This window comes from Bison bison, unplaced genomic scaffold (assembly GCF_000754665.1).
Source record: "Bison bison bison isolate TAMUID 2011002044 unplaced genomic scaffold, Bison_UMD1.0 scf7180017864163, whole genome shotgun sequence".
Lineage (NCBI taxonomy): Eukaryota > Metazoa > Chordata > Mammalia > Artiodactyla > Bovidae > Bison > Bison bison.
Window position 1 is genome coordinate 9,160,581 of NW_011494735.1, and position 11,882 is coordinate 9,172,462.

Here is an 11,882-nt window from a genome sequence, read left to right on the forward strand (position 1 = left end):
TCCAATTTGGAACCAGTCTGTTGTTTCATGTCGGTTCTGTTGCTTCTTGACCTGCATATAGATTTCTCAGGAGGCAGGTAAGGTGGTCTGGTATTCCCATGTCTTGAAGAATTTCCCAGTTTGTTGTGATCCACAGAGTCAAAGGCTTTAGCATAGTCAATGAAGCAGATGTTTTTTGGAATTCCCTTGCTTTCTCCATGATCCAACAAATGTTGGCAATTTGATCTCTGGTTCCTCTGCCTTTTCTAAACCCAGCTTGTACATCTGAAGTCTTCAGTTCACGTACTATTGAAGCCTGCCTTGAAGGATTTTGAGTATTACCTTGCTAGCCTGTGAAATGAGTGCAATTGTACGGTAGTTTGAACACTGAAATGAAAATTGAATTTTACCAGTCCTGCGGCCACTGTTGAGTTTTCCAAATTTGCTGGCATATTGAGTGCAGTCCCTTAACAGCATCATCTTTTAGGATTTTAAAAAGCTCAGCTGGAATTCTGTCACCTCCACTAGCTTTGTTCACAGCAATGCTTCTTAAAGCCCACTTGACTTCACACGCCAGGATGTCTGGCTCCAGGTGAGTGATTACGCCATTGTGGTTATCTGGATCATTAAGACCTTTTTTGTATAGTTCTTCTGTGTATTCTTGCCACTTTGTCTTAGTCTCTTCTGCTTGTTAGGTCCTTGCTGTTTCTGTCCTTTATTGTGCCCATCTTTGCATGAAATGTTCCCTCGGTATCTCCAGTTTTCTTGATGAGCTCTCTAGTCTTTCCCATTCTCTTGTTTTCCACGTTTTCTTTGCCTTGTTCACTTAAGAAGCCTTTCTTATCTCTTCTTACTGTTCTTTGGAATTCTGCATTCAGTTTGGTATATCTTTCTCCTTTGCCTTTTGTATTTCTTCTCTTCTCAGCTATTTATGAGGTCTCCTAAGACAACCACTTTGTCTTATTGCATTTATTTTCCTTGGGTTTGTTTTGGTCACCACCTCTTGTACAATGTTACAAACCTCTGTCCATAGGTTTTCAGGCACTCTGTCTACCAGATCTAACCCCTTGAATCTATTTGTCACCTCTACTGTATAACCATAAGGGATTTGATTTAGGTCATACCTGAATGGCCTAGTGGTTTTCCCTACTTTCTTCAGTTTAACCCTGAACTTTGCAATAAGGAACTCATGATATGAGCCACAGTCAGCTCCAGGTCTTGTTTTTGTTGACTGTATAGAGCTTCTCCATCTTCGGCTGCAAAGAACCTAATCAATCTGATTTCCGTATTGGCCATTTGGTGCCATTATAGGGCTTCCCAAGTGGCACTAGTGGTAAAGAATCCACCTGCCCATGCAGGAGATGCAAGACATGGCAGTTCAATCTCTGGGTTGGGAAGATCCCTTGGAGTAGTTAATGGTACCTAACTCCAGTATTCTTGCCTAAAAAATCTCATGGTCAGAGGAGCCTGGCAGGCTACGGTCCATGGAGTCACACCAGATTTGGACATGACTGAGCACACACAGTTATATTTAGCAACATGGACTCTCCTGAACATAAAATGTCAAGAAAAGAAGCCAGAGAAAATCTAAATATTGCAAGTCCATTTGTAGAAAAACAACAGACAAAACCAAACTCTGGTGTTACTCGTCAGGATGTTGATTAACTTTGGAGAGGCACAAGCCTAGCTTCTCGGAGGCTGTTACAATGCTGCTTCTTGATCTGGGGGTGGATGCAATAGGGCATCACTTTGTGAAAACTCTCATGCTAATGATTTCTATACTTTTCTCTGTATTTTATGCTTCAATAAAAGTTTATTCCCCTCCATTTATGTCATTTTTTTTTTACATCTCATGACTGTTCCAATCTGACATTTTGCTGATACAATCTGCACATTGCTGATACAGTTTTACAAAGCTATATTATGTATTGGTAGTCCTCAAGAATTCGGGGCAAAAAAAGGTAAGACTGAAGGTAAAATATCTATACGTGGGGGAACTCTAAACATTGTCTAAACCTGAGGATTGCATTTCTGCATATTCAAATGAATCCCAAAGTCAGCTTGACAAGGTTGACCATGTCAAAACTTCCTTCTAAAGCAGAAAATTCAATCTAGAATGTTTAGGACTGCTTTCTCAGCCGCTTAAGATCCTCCTGACCTGTTCTCTCACTACACAGGGGTCTCCAAACTATTCTAAAAAACCCTGGCTTCACAGACAAAGCCCTGTGAATGAGGCGCCATTTTCAAATTCACAAACAAAAATGAAAGTGAGGTGAAAAACATTAAAAAGAAAGGTAGTTTCACGTGATTTAACAATTCAAGGCAACTCAGCTCTCTAAAGGGTTAATAGTGACAAGAGAAAAAGAAATGGAAAAGTGCAGAGAATCAGACCCGACTGGAAGCAGACAAAGGCAGCCAGCACTATCTTATTTATTATAAAGGTACACCGTGGAGAACAGACCTGACTGGATACCGAAGCCTGGAATGGTACATGCGAAAATGTACAGTACTATACAGAAAAGTGCATTGTCACAACAGATTAACAAAACATTTGTTTTCCCTTCCAGAACTAGAAAAGCATCCCCCTTTACTTTCACCTCAGAGACAAGGAAATGTCATGGTAAGAGGCAGTACAGAGCCGAGGAGGACAGGATGGCCATCAGCAGCTCGTGAGCGGGAGAGGTGTCGGGGACCCAGAGAGTGACTGTAGGGAGGGAAAGGCACAGTCACGGCTAAGGGGAAAACGATGTCTGATGACCATGACCTGACCATGACGGACGAGGATGCAAGACTGGACAATACTGAGCACCGAGGCATAGAAAGGAAGCTGGGAGAGAGTGGAGTTAAGTTTCAAAACACTCAAGTGGGCGAGGAATTGGGTGTCGGGGAGAAGTGTGTGGGGCAACAGTAAAGAGCAAGGCTAAGACTCCTCTAAAATAGAAAGGCACTTTCACATGTACATACTACAGATGTACATTGACACGATTAGGTAACAGTCACAAGCAGGAAGCCACCAGTACTGCAACTGATCAAACCAACAGGAAAGGACAATACTGATTTAATTACGTGGGCAGGAGTTAACTCTTAAGTCAGTAGGTAAATAGCAGTCTCTCCTGTCACACAGCCACTTACTATACTTTAAACGTCTATAATAACCATCACACTATACATTGAACTTGGAAGAATGTTCTAAAGGGGGGCATTCACAAATGCACAGTTTATATATTTTCTTTTACTAAACAGTTTCTAAGATAAGCATTATGGAACCCAGTACAATTATTTAAACATACAAAATTCCCTACGTAATTTTAAGATACAGGTACCATTTTGATTATAATACAGACTCTATTTTTTTTTTTAAAAGAAAGTATACTAGGGTGGGTAAGTGAAAGCTCAATTTCCAGTTTGTTTTATTGATTTGAACAAAGCTGTGCCAGAGTCACCCTGCTCCATGCCTGACACCCCAGCCCAGCTGGAGGTTGGCTTTTAGTTCAGGTGCTAGCCTCCATTAGGGAGCTCTGTGGGAAGAGTCTCCACTTCTAAGCTGCCCCACAGTTCCAAGTCTCCATGGGAAGTAACTCAGAGCCGAGACTCAGCCCCCAGCGCACTTCCTGCATTCATGGCCTCTCATTACTGTGGTCAGGAATGACATCCCAAATCTGAAGTCTTCCAAACCCAACAGAACCATAGGCTCTTAAACTTTGGATTTCAGAGACTGTAATTACCAAACTAAAGTTTCTTTAGTTTATAGACCCTAGAGGCTATGTCTCATTCCCAAATACTAAGGAGGCCTCCATGTCCCTGGTTTTTTTTTTTATTTCCTTTTTCATAAATTATGAACCCATTTTTGGGAATGGCAAAAGAACAAAGACAGAAAACTCATACAATTTGACCCTTGGTGCTCTATATCCATTGATCACTGCTTATATTCATTTCAGTAGATTAAGTGGGACCCTGCTATACATTATTCTATGGATTGCTCAAGGGGCATCAAAAGATTACATTGTGTGAAAACGTGCAAAATTGTTAAACAATGGCATTTATGCCCAACTTGAACATGGAGCTCTACAAAGGGCCATTCAACAAACTGAAATAATTTTCAGAACACTCATCAGAAAATATGTTTTAAGAACAGTTCACTCTATGCTAATGATTCACTGCAAGCATCCTCACCCAAACCCAAAGGCCAATTTGGTAAATCTACTTAAGTGAGTTCTATGGATGGGATGTGAACATTTAGTTATATCAGCTGTGAATACATATTCTTGTGTAAGTGGAGTCAGGTAATCTTTGTAGAACTATCATTTACCCATCACCAAAATGACTCACTTCCCAAACTGCACATGAGGATCTATGATAAGATTCTTAAAACCGGGGTATAATCTTTTAGGAACTTATTTTCTTGCTTCTCTTCCCATTCCTTGAGGGCTACACTTTGGCTGTCAAGAGGACCACTTGCAGGTAAACCCTCGAAGGAACTCATTGGGTGTTTTTTTTTGATCCTTTGTGAAGGGGCCACCTTGTCTTATCCTTGGAATCTTAGACTTTTACTAAACAAAGTAAGGATAAGTGAGTCCTTATTGAGTCCTTACTCACTCTGAGGTCACATCCTTTCCTGGGAATTGAAGGGGAAAAAAAGCCTCAGGTGACAACAGAGTAATAGAGAAGACGGAGACAGGTAAAGAAAGGGAGTGATGGGAGAGGGTTAGGAGCTGTTTCCTGGAAGAAGGCACAGCCTCTGAGGCTCTGAGGTCTGGAGCAGCGTGTCCTCTGCCTTCCAAGGCAGCAGAGTCCTGATGTGGAGGGTGGAAAGGCAGTCCTCATCCCATCACAGGTGTCAACACCAAAGGGACGAGACACTGGGGAAGGTTACCAGGGAGAACTCTGAAGAAATGGCGTTGCACGAGTAAGATCTGGAACACTTAAAGCTTGTACAAGCACCCTCCCCAAATGAGTAAGTTCAAAACACCTCTTCTCTTTTGATGCCTCTTCCATCAAATAAGGAAGTGGCTTTATAAGAACCTTCTTTATTTTAATTTCTAAAAGATTTAAAGTTTCCTCCACCATTACTTCCACCCCTTTCTCTGTTTCTGTTTCCCTATTGGACAACAGAGAATTAAGAGACCAAAGTGGAATCGAGAAAGAACTGGGAGATTATTCTTAAAAGTTTCGATGTTCCAGACATTTGGGAAGATTGTCCAGAAGGCTTGGTGCTACTCAGAGCTCAGTCCTGGCTGGGTTTCCATGGTTTCCAAAGGTGCTGAAAGACTAATAAAGCTCAAGGAAAAGGTTGGGAGGGTTGCGCAAGATGCTGGGCTGGGCCTCTTTATCAAAATGGGTAAAAAGGATGGTTGCAAAAATTCAGAGGTTTACAATACCTGGAAATACCTGAAGTAATTTTTTTCACTAGTCCATTTGTGAAATCAGGCTGCAGTCAAGCAACCAGCAGTGTGATTTTCAAAGGTAACAATACTTCATAAATGAAACCTCTCTTTGCATTAGAATGATCAGACTGGCAAACTGAGGTAGAGATCAAAGTAACGATCTTGATTTTAGTACAGATCCCCATTTTTTTCCACACTGATGCATTCCCCATTGAGCTGAGAAATCAAAGTCCATACTGTAACTCTTAGGTGGGCATGCGATTGGCTGCCAGTTTGAAATCAAAGTGTTCCAGAGGGATTAGTTCTGGCTATCCATTTTTAGGGGGGGGAACCCCAAAAGCAAACAAACCAACCCTCTTCATCAGTAAGTTCAGTGACGGAGTAGATACAATGCTTACAGATGGCATAAGTGGCTGCTGATAGAACAGCGGTGATCTGTACCTTAGAAAAAAAACAGAGTTCAAGGTATTCTTTTTAAGATAGAGGGGAAACCGAGCATACATATGGGCTAAAGAAAGACTATGGGTGAGGATGTCAGAGAAAGGGGACCCCGATGGACTGGAGCTGACTATGTGAGTGATGTAGAGACCAGTTGGGAAAAAACAAAGCAAGCCCTGGTTCCAGGCTGAACAACTGGGAGGAGATCATGCTGGAACCATGGGGTCGTCTTCCCGCGTTGGTCTGGCTCTTACCAGACCACAGCTCGAAGAGACAGCTGGCAAGGGAAGCTGGGGATTCAATTTAGGATCAAGAGGCCTCTGCAGCATGTTTAGGGGAACCCAGATCCTCTAGTCAGGGGAAGAGAAGGCCAGGTGAACCAAGCACTTTCTCCATTGCTGAAGAGGAAAACACAGGGCTTCACGGGAGCTGGAAGTTATTTTCTAGGCAACAACAGATCTCTGAAGGAGTGGACAGAATAGGGTAACCAGAAAGTCTTGAAAATTAGACTGTTCTGGTCTGTGCTGAATGCAGCGGATGGACTTGGAAACCCTCCCGGGGCCTGATCAGGCTCAGGGGAAGAGTCCAGCAGGAGCTCTGGAGGACTGTCCCCCTCTCCTTTCCCAGATTTAGTTGGTGCAGTAACTGCAGAGGTTCTAGCGCCCCTTGCTAAGATTTGACCTGGGCCCAGGGAAACGACTGTCAGGAAAAAGACAATCCTACTCATCTGGGCAGTGTGCTGCAAACCCCACTGGGAACAGCCCACTGTGACAACACCAAGTATGCAGCCTGGGCTGGTCTCAGCCCTGCTTCATGAGATCAGAGGTACTCACTGTCAGCTACTAAACAATACCATTGTCACCTTTCAGCATCACCCCAAGTGCCACCGACCAACACTGGTTACACTCCAGGGCCTGGCACTGAGATTCTCCTGCCTTGAGATGCCGGCGTTTCTGACTCACCGGGCTACACTAAGCCTGAAGCGCTGTGCAATGTGCAGGGCAGAGCGGTGCTGTGTTCATTACAAACGGTGCAGCATTGGATTTTCAAGTAAGTCTAAGTGTTTCTATTGTCTTTAAAATGGCATATGTCCAGTTATTTAAAAAAAATTACAAAATACAAATGCCCGTGTTATTTAGCTAATCTCAGACATTACATTCGAGAACATAGAAAAGCCAAAAGATCTCCAGTTATAAGCACACGACTAACGCAAGTTATGGATCTATGACTTTTGTCACTAATCCGTCTTCTCTTTTTAATCATCACCCCAGATGACCATGCTCAGGTGGGTGTTACATTGTGCAGGACTTGTCTGCTGGACCTTGGGAAGGCGGGGCGGGCCCCACGGTCGGGTTTGTTTTTGGAAGAACAGCAGGTTTCGGCCGAAGGGCTGGGGGCTTCAGCTGCACGCCCATTCTGGGTGCCACTGCAGGCTTGAAAGTACTCAACGTGTCACTGGAGGAGCTAGTGCTCCGACGAATCTGAGGCTCTGAGCTCCTGAGAGCAACGCTGTGCAAAGGGCTGAGCGATTCCGTGGAGGTGGCGGGGGTGGGAGAATTTTTCACTTGTTCTAAGGTATCCAGCACCACGTCGGGGGCATGCTTTGCTGTACTCTGTCTCTCCAGTTCTCGGAGTTCATTCAAAGCAGTGTTCATCGTCTCTTCAATATCCTGTTGAAAAACAAATGACAGATGGTAACCCAGACTTACCATGGCAATCATTTTGAAATGTACAGAAATGTGGAATCACTAGATCGTGTTATCCCTGGAGAAGGAAATGGCAGCCCATCCAGTATTCTTGCCTGGAAAATTCCATGGACAGAGGAACCTGGCAGGCTACAGTCCATGGGGTCGCAAAAAGTCAGCCATGACTGAGAACATCAGCACAGATTGTGTTATAGGAATTAGCGTTGCAGGTCAAGTATACTTCAAAAACAAACTCATAGAGAAAGGAATCAGATTTGTGGTTTCCAGAGGCAGGGGGGATGGGGCAACTGGATGAAGGCAATTGAAAGAAATGAACTTCCAGTTATAAGATGAATAAGTACTATGGGTGAATGTACAACATGATAAACATAATTGATACTGTTGTAGGTTATATATGACAGTGGTTAAGAGGGTAAATCCTAATGGTTCTCATCATAAGGAAACATGTTTTTTTCTTCTGTTTCTTTAATTTTACATCTCTATGAGATGATGGATGTTCACTAAACCCTCTGTGTTAATCATTTTATAATGTGTATAAGTCAAATCAGTATGCTATACACTTTAAACTTATGTACAGTATTGTGTGTCAATAACTCAATAATTAACTGGAAAAAAGTAATCAGAGAGACAGATGAAGTTGATAATTAATGGTAATGTACAGAACCCATATTGTTGTTGTTGTTCAGTTGCTAAGTTGTGTCTGGCTCTATGGAACCTCATGGACTGTAGCATGACAGGCTCCTCTGTCCTCCACTATCCATACATGATCGCTGGAAAAACCATAGCTTTGATTATACGGACCTTTGCTGGCAAAGTAATGTCTCTGCTTTTTAATACGCTATCTAGGCTTGTCATAGCTTTCCTTCCAAGGAACAAGCATCTTTTAATTTCATGGCTGCAATCACCGTCTGTAGTCATTTTGGAACCCAAGAAAATAAAGTCTGTCATTGTTTCCATTGTTTCCCCATCTATTTGCATGAAGTGATGGAACCAGATGCCATGATCTTAGTTTTCTGAATGCTGAGTTTTAAGCCAGCATTTTCACTCTTCTCTTTCACCCTTATCAAGGGGCTCTTTAGTTCCTCTTCACTCTCTGCCATAGAGTGATATCATATGCATATCTGAGGTTGTTGATATTTCTCTTGGCAACCTTGATTCCAACCTGTGAATCATCCAGCCCAGCATTTCGCATGATGCACTCTGCATATAAGTTAAATAAGCAGGGTGACAAAATACAGCTTTGTCGTACTCCTTTCCCAATTTTAAACTAGTCTGTTGTTCCATATCCAGTTTTAACTGTTGGTTCTTGACCTGCATACATGTTTCTCAGGAGGCAGGTCAGGTGGTCTGGTATTTCCATCTCTTTAAGAATTTTCCACAGTTTGTTGTGATCCACATAGAAGTGTAGTCAATGAAGCAGAAATAAATGTTTTTTTTCTGGAATGTCCTTGCTTTCTACATGATCCAAGAAATATTGGCAATTTGATCTTTGGTTCCTCTGGCTTTTCCAAATCTAGCTTGTACATGTGGAATTTTTCAGTTCACATACTGCTGAAATCCACCTTGAAGGATTTTGAGCATTACCTTGCTAGAATGTGAAATGAGCGTAAGTGTATAGTAGTGTGGATATTCTTTGGCCTTGCTCTTCTTTGGAATTGGAATGAAAACTGACCTTTTCCAGTCTTGCGGCCACTGCTGAGTTTTCCAAATTTGCTGGCATATTGAGTGCAACACTTTAACAGCATCATCTTTTAGTATTTGAAATAGCTTAGCTGGCATTCCATAACCTCCACTATCTTTATTTGTAGTAATGCTTTCTAAGTCCCACTTGACTTCAGGATGTCGGGCTTTAGGTGAGTGACCACACCATCATGATTATCCGGGTTGTAAAGATCTTTTTTTGTACCGTTCTTCTATGTATTCTTGCCACCTTTTCTTAATCTTTTCTGTTTCTGTTAGGTCCTTACCATTTCTGTCCTTTATTGTGCCCAGCTTTGCACGAATGTTTCCTTTATCTCCAATTTTCTTGATCTCTAGTCTTTCTTTCCCATTCTATTGTTTTCCTCTATTTCTTTGCATTGTTCATTTAAGAAGGCTTTCTTATCTCTCCTTGCTAGTCACTGGAACTCTGCATTCAGTTGGGTATATCTTTCCCTCTCTCCTTTGCCTTACACTTCTCTTTTCCTCAGCTATTTGTAAAGTCTCCTCAGGCAACCACTTTGCCTTCTCGCATTTCTTTTTCTTGGTGATGGTTTTGGTCACTGCCTTCTGTACAACGTTACGAGCCTCCATCCATACTTCTTCAGGCACTCTGTCTACTAGGTCTAATCCCTTTAATCTGTCACATCCACTGTACAATCATAAGGGATTTGATTTAGGTCATATCTGAATGGTCTAGTGGTTTTCCCTACTTTCTTCATTTTAAGCCTCACAGAAACTCACATACTTCAAAGCAAGCAGACTAGCAAAAAGCATGACTGTTTTAACAGCAATGTGTAATGTGTATAAACTCAATGCTATTTCACATAACTACTGTGACTCTGAAGGTGCAGGAGACAGATGAAATGGCTCCAATAGCTCATGGAGCCACAGAGCAAGCACTGGCCATTCTGAGGCACTTGGCAGTCTTCTGGTGGTTTTGACCTTACATGCTGACATCTTATATAGAATTCTATCTCAGTCTATGGTAAAAGGTGGCTTAAATTTAGACCAGCAATTTCTTAAGAAAAGTGAATAGGCATGAAAAATCAGATTTTTTCCATTCATTCAACAAATAATTTTTGAGCACTTCTTATATACTTGGCTAACTTCTATCAGCTCTTCAAAATTCACTTCAAGCCTTCCCTGATGCTTCTGTTCAGTAGGTCTCAATAGTAGTGGTACTGCTCCATAGAGAGCATTTCTGTAATATGGTCTGTTGTGTATTTTTAAATGTCCAAATAACTGGATAGCATTTTGTGAGCAGAGATATTGGATGTCTTAGATAATTTACATGCAATGAATTGCCCCAGATCTTGTTCAACTTTTTAATATCCTCCAGACATTTATGTAGGTGAAATTTTTTTTATAATAATCTGAGTCTAGAACTTAACTCTTTCTTATCTATCTATCTTACATATCTTAACTCTTTTCTTATGTATATATACACATATATATTTATATAGTGTTGAGTTTTCTAAGAATGAAACCATCATGTAAATTTTACTCTGCTTTGGTTAGAACTGTATGACCACTAGTGGTAAAGAACCTGCCTGCCAATACACTAGACGAAAGAGTCACACGTTCAATCCCTGGGTAGGGAAGATCCCCTGGAGGAGAGCATGGTAACCCACTTCAGTATTCTTGCTGGAGAAACCCATGGACAGAGGCGATTGGCAGGCTACGTTCCATAGGGTCGCAAAGAGTTGGGATACAACTGAAGTGACTAAGCATGTCTGACAGAGGGTGGTCCACCACTTTAAAAAATCATAACACTCATGGGAACACCATTATGGAAACTGAGTTGAGACTAGTTACTACTCATTTCAATGTACATTAAAAAATTTTTAAATTCATTTACATATGGCTGTTCTGGGTCTTCATTGCTCCTTGAGCTTTTCTCTATTTGTGGTGTGCCAGCTTCTCATTGCAGTGGCTTCTCGTGTCGTGGGGCACAGGCTCTAGAGCATGCAGGCTTCAACAGTTGTAGCACATGGCTCACTAACTGCAGCGTGTGGGCTCTGGAGCAATGGTTCAATAGTAGTGGTGCACAGGCTTAGTTGTTCCACAGCATGTGGGATCTTCTTGGACCAGGGATCAAACCCACGTCTTCTGCACTGGCAGGCAGATTCTTTACTACTGAGCCACCAAGGAAGCCCCTCAATATTCATTTTTAATTGTATTTATGGTAAGTCTACATGTAAGTGAAAGCATCTCACTATTTCATTTGTCTTCTAGTGTGCATGTGTGCTAAAGTCGCTTCAGTTGTGTCTGACCCTATGGATTGTAGCCCTCCAGGCTCCTCTGTCCATGGGATTCTCCAGGCAAGAATACTGGACTGGGTTGCCGTGCCTTCCTCCAGGGGATCTTCATGACCCAGGGACTGAATCTGTATCTCTCATATCTTTTGCATTTGCAGGTGGGTTCTCTACCACCAGTACCACCTGGGAAGCCCATCTTCTAGTTTAGTTAATCATTAACTGAAATACATTTGTTTTACTATTTCTATTTTTCCTTTTTATTGTATTTAGGGCTTTATATGTTTTTTTATATTCCATATAAATGGAATAAGCCAGTCACAAAAAGACAAACACTGCATGATTCCACTTATATGAGGTAGTTAAATTCATAGAAGGAAAAAGTAGAATAGTCGTGGCTAGGACGTGGGCGGGTGGGA

The 11,882-nt window shown here is 41.9% G+C and overlaps 1 protein-coding gene across 3 annotated transcripts in view; it reads right to left on the minus strand.

Moving 5' to 3' along the window:
* Positions 1 to 2,393: 2,393 nt before the first annotated feature.
* Positions 2,394 to 11,882, minus strand: part of SRGAP1 (SLIT-ROBO Rho GTPase activating protein 1) — a 313,186-nt gene continuing 303,697 nt past the window's right edge. For all 3 annotated transcript variants that reach the window (XM_010841593.1, XM_010841590.1, XM_010841592.1), the window contains exon 22: positions 2,394 to 7,471. In XM_010841593.1, the coding sequence (XP_010839895.1) occupies positions 7,094 to 7,471 (378 nt within the window). In that variant the 3' untranslated portion in view covers positions 2,394 to 7,093. The remainder of the gene's footprint in view (positions 7,472 to 11,882) is intronic.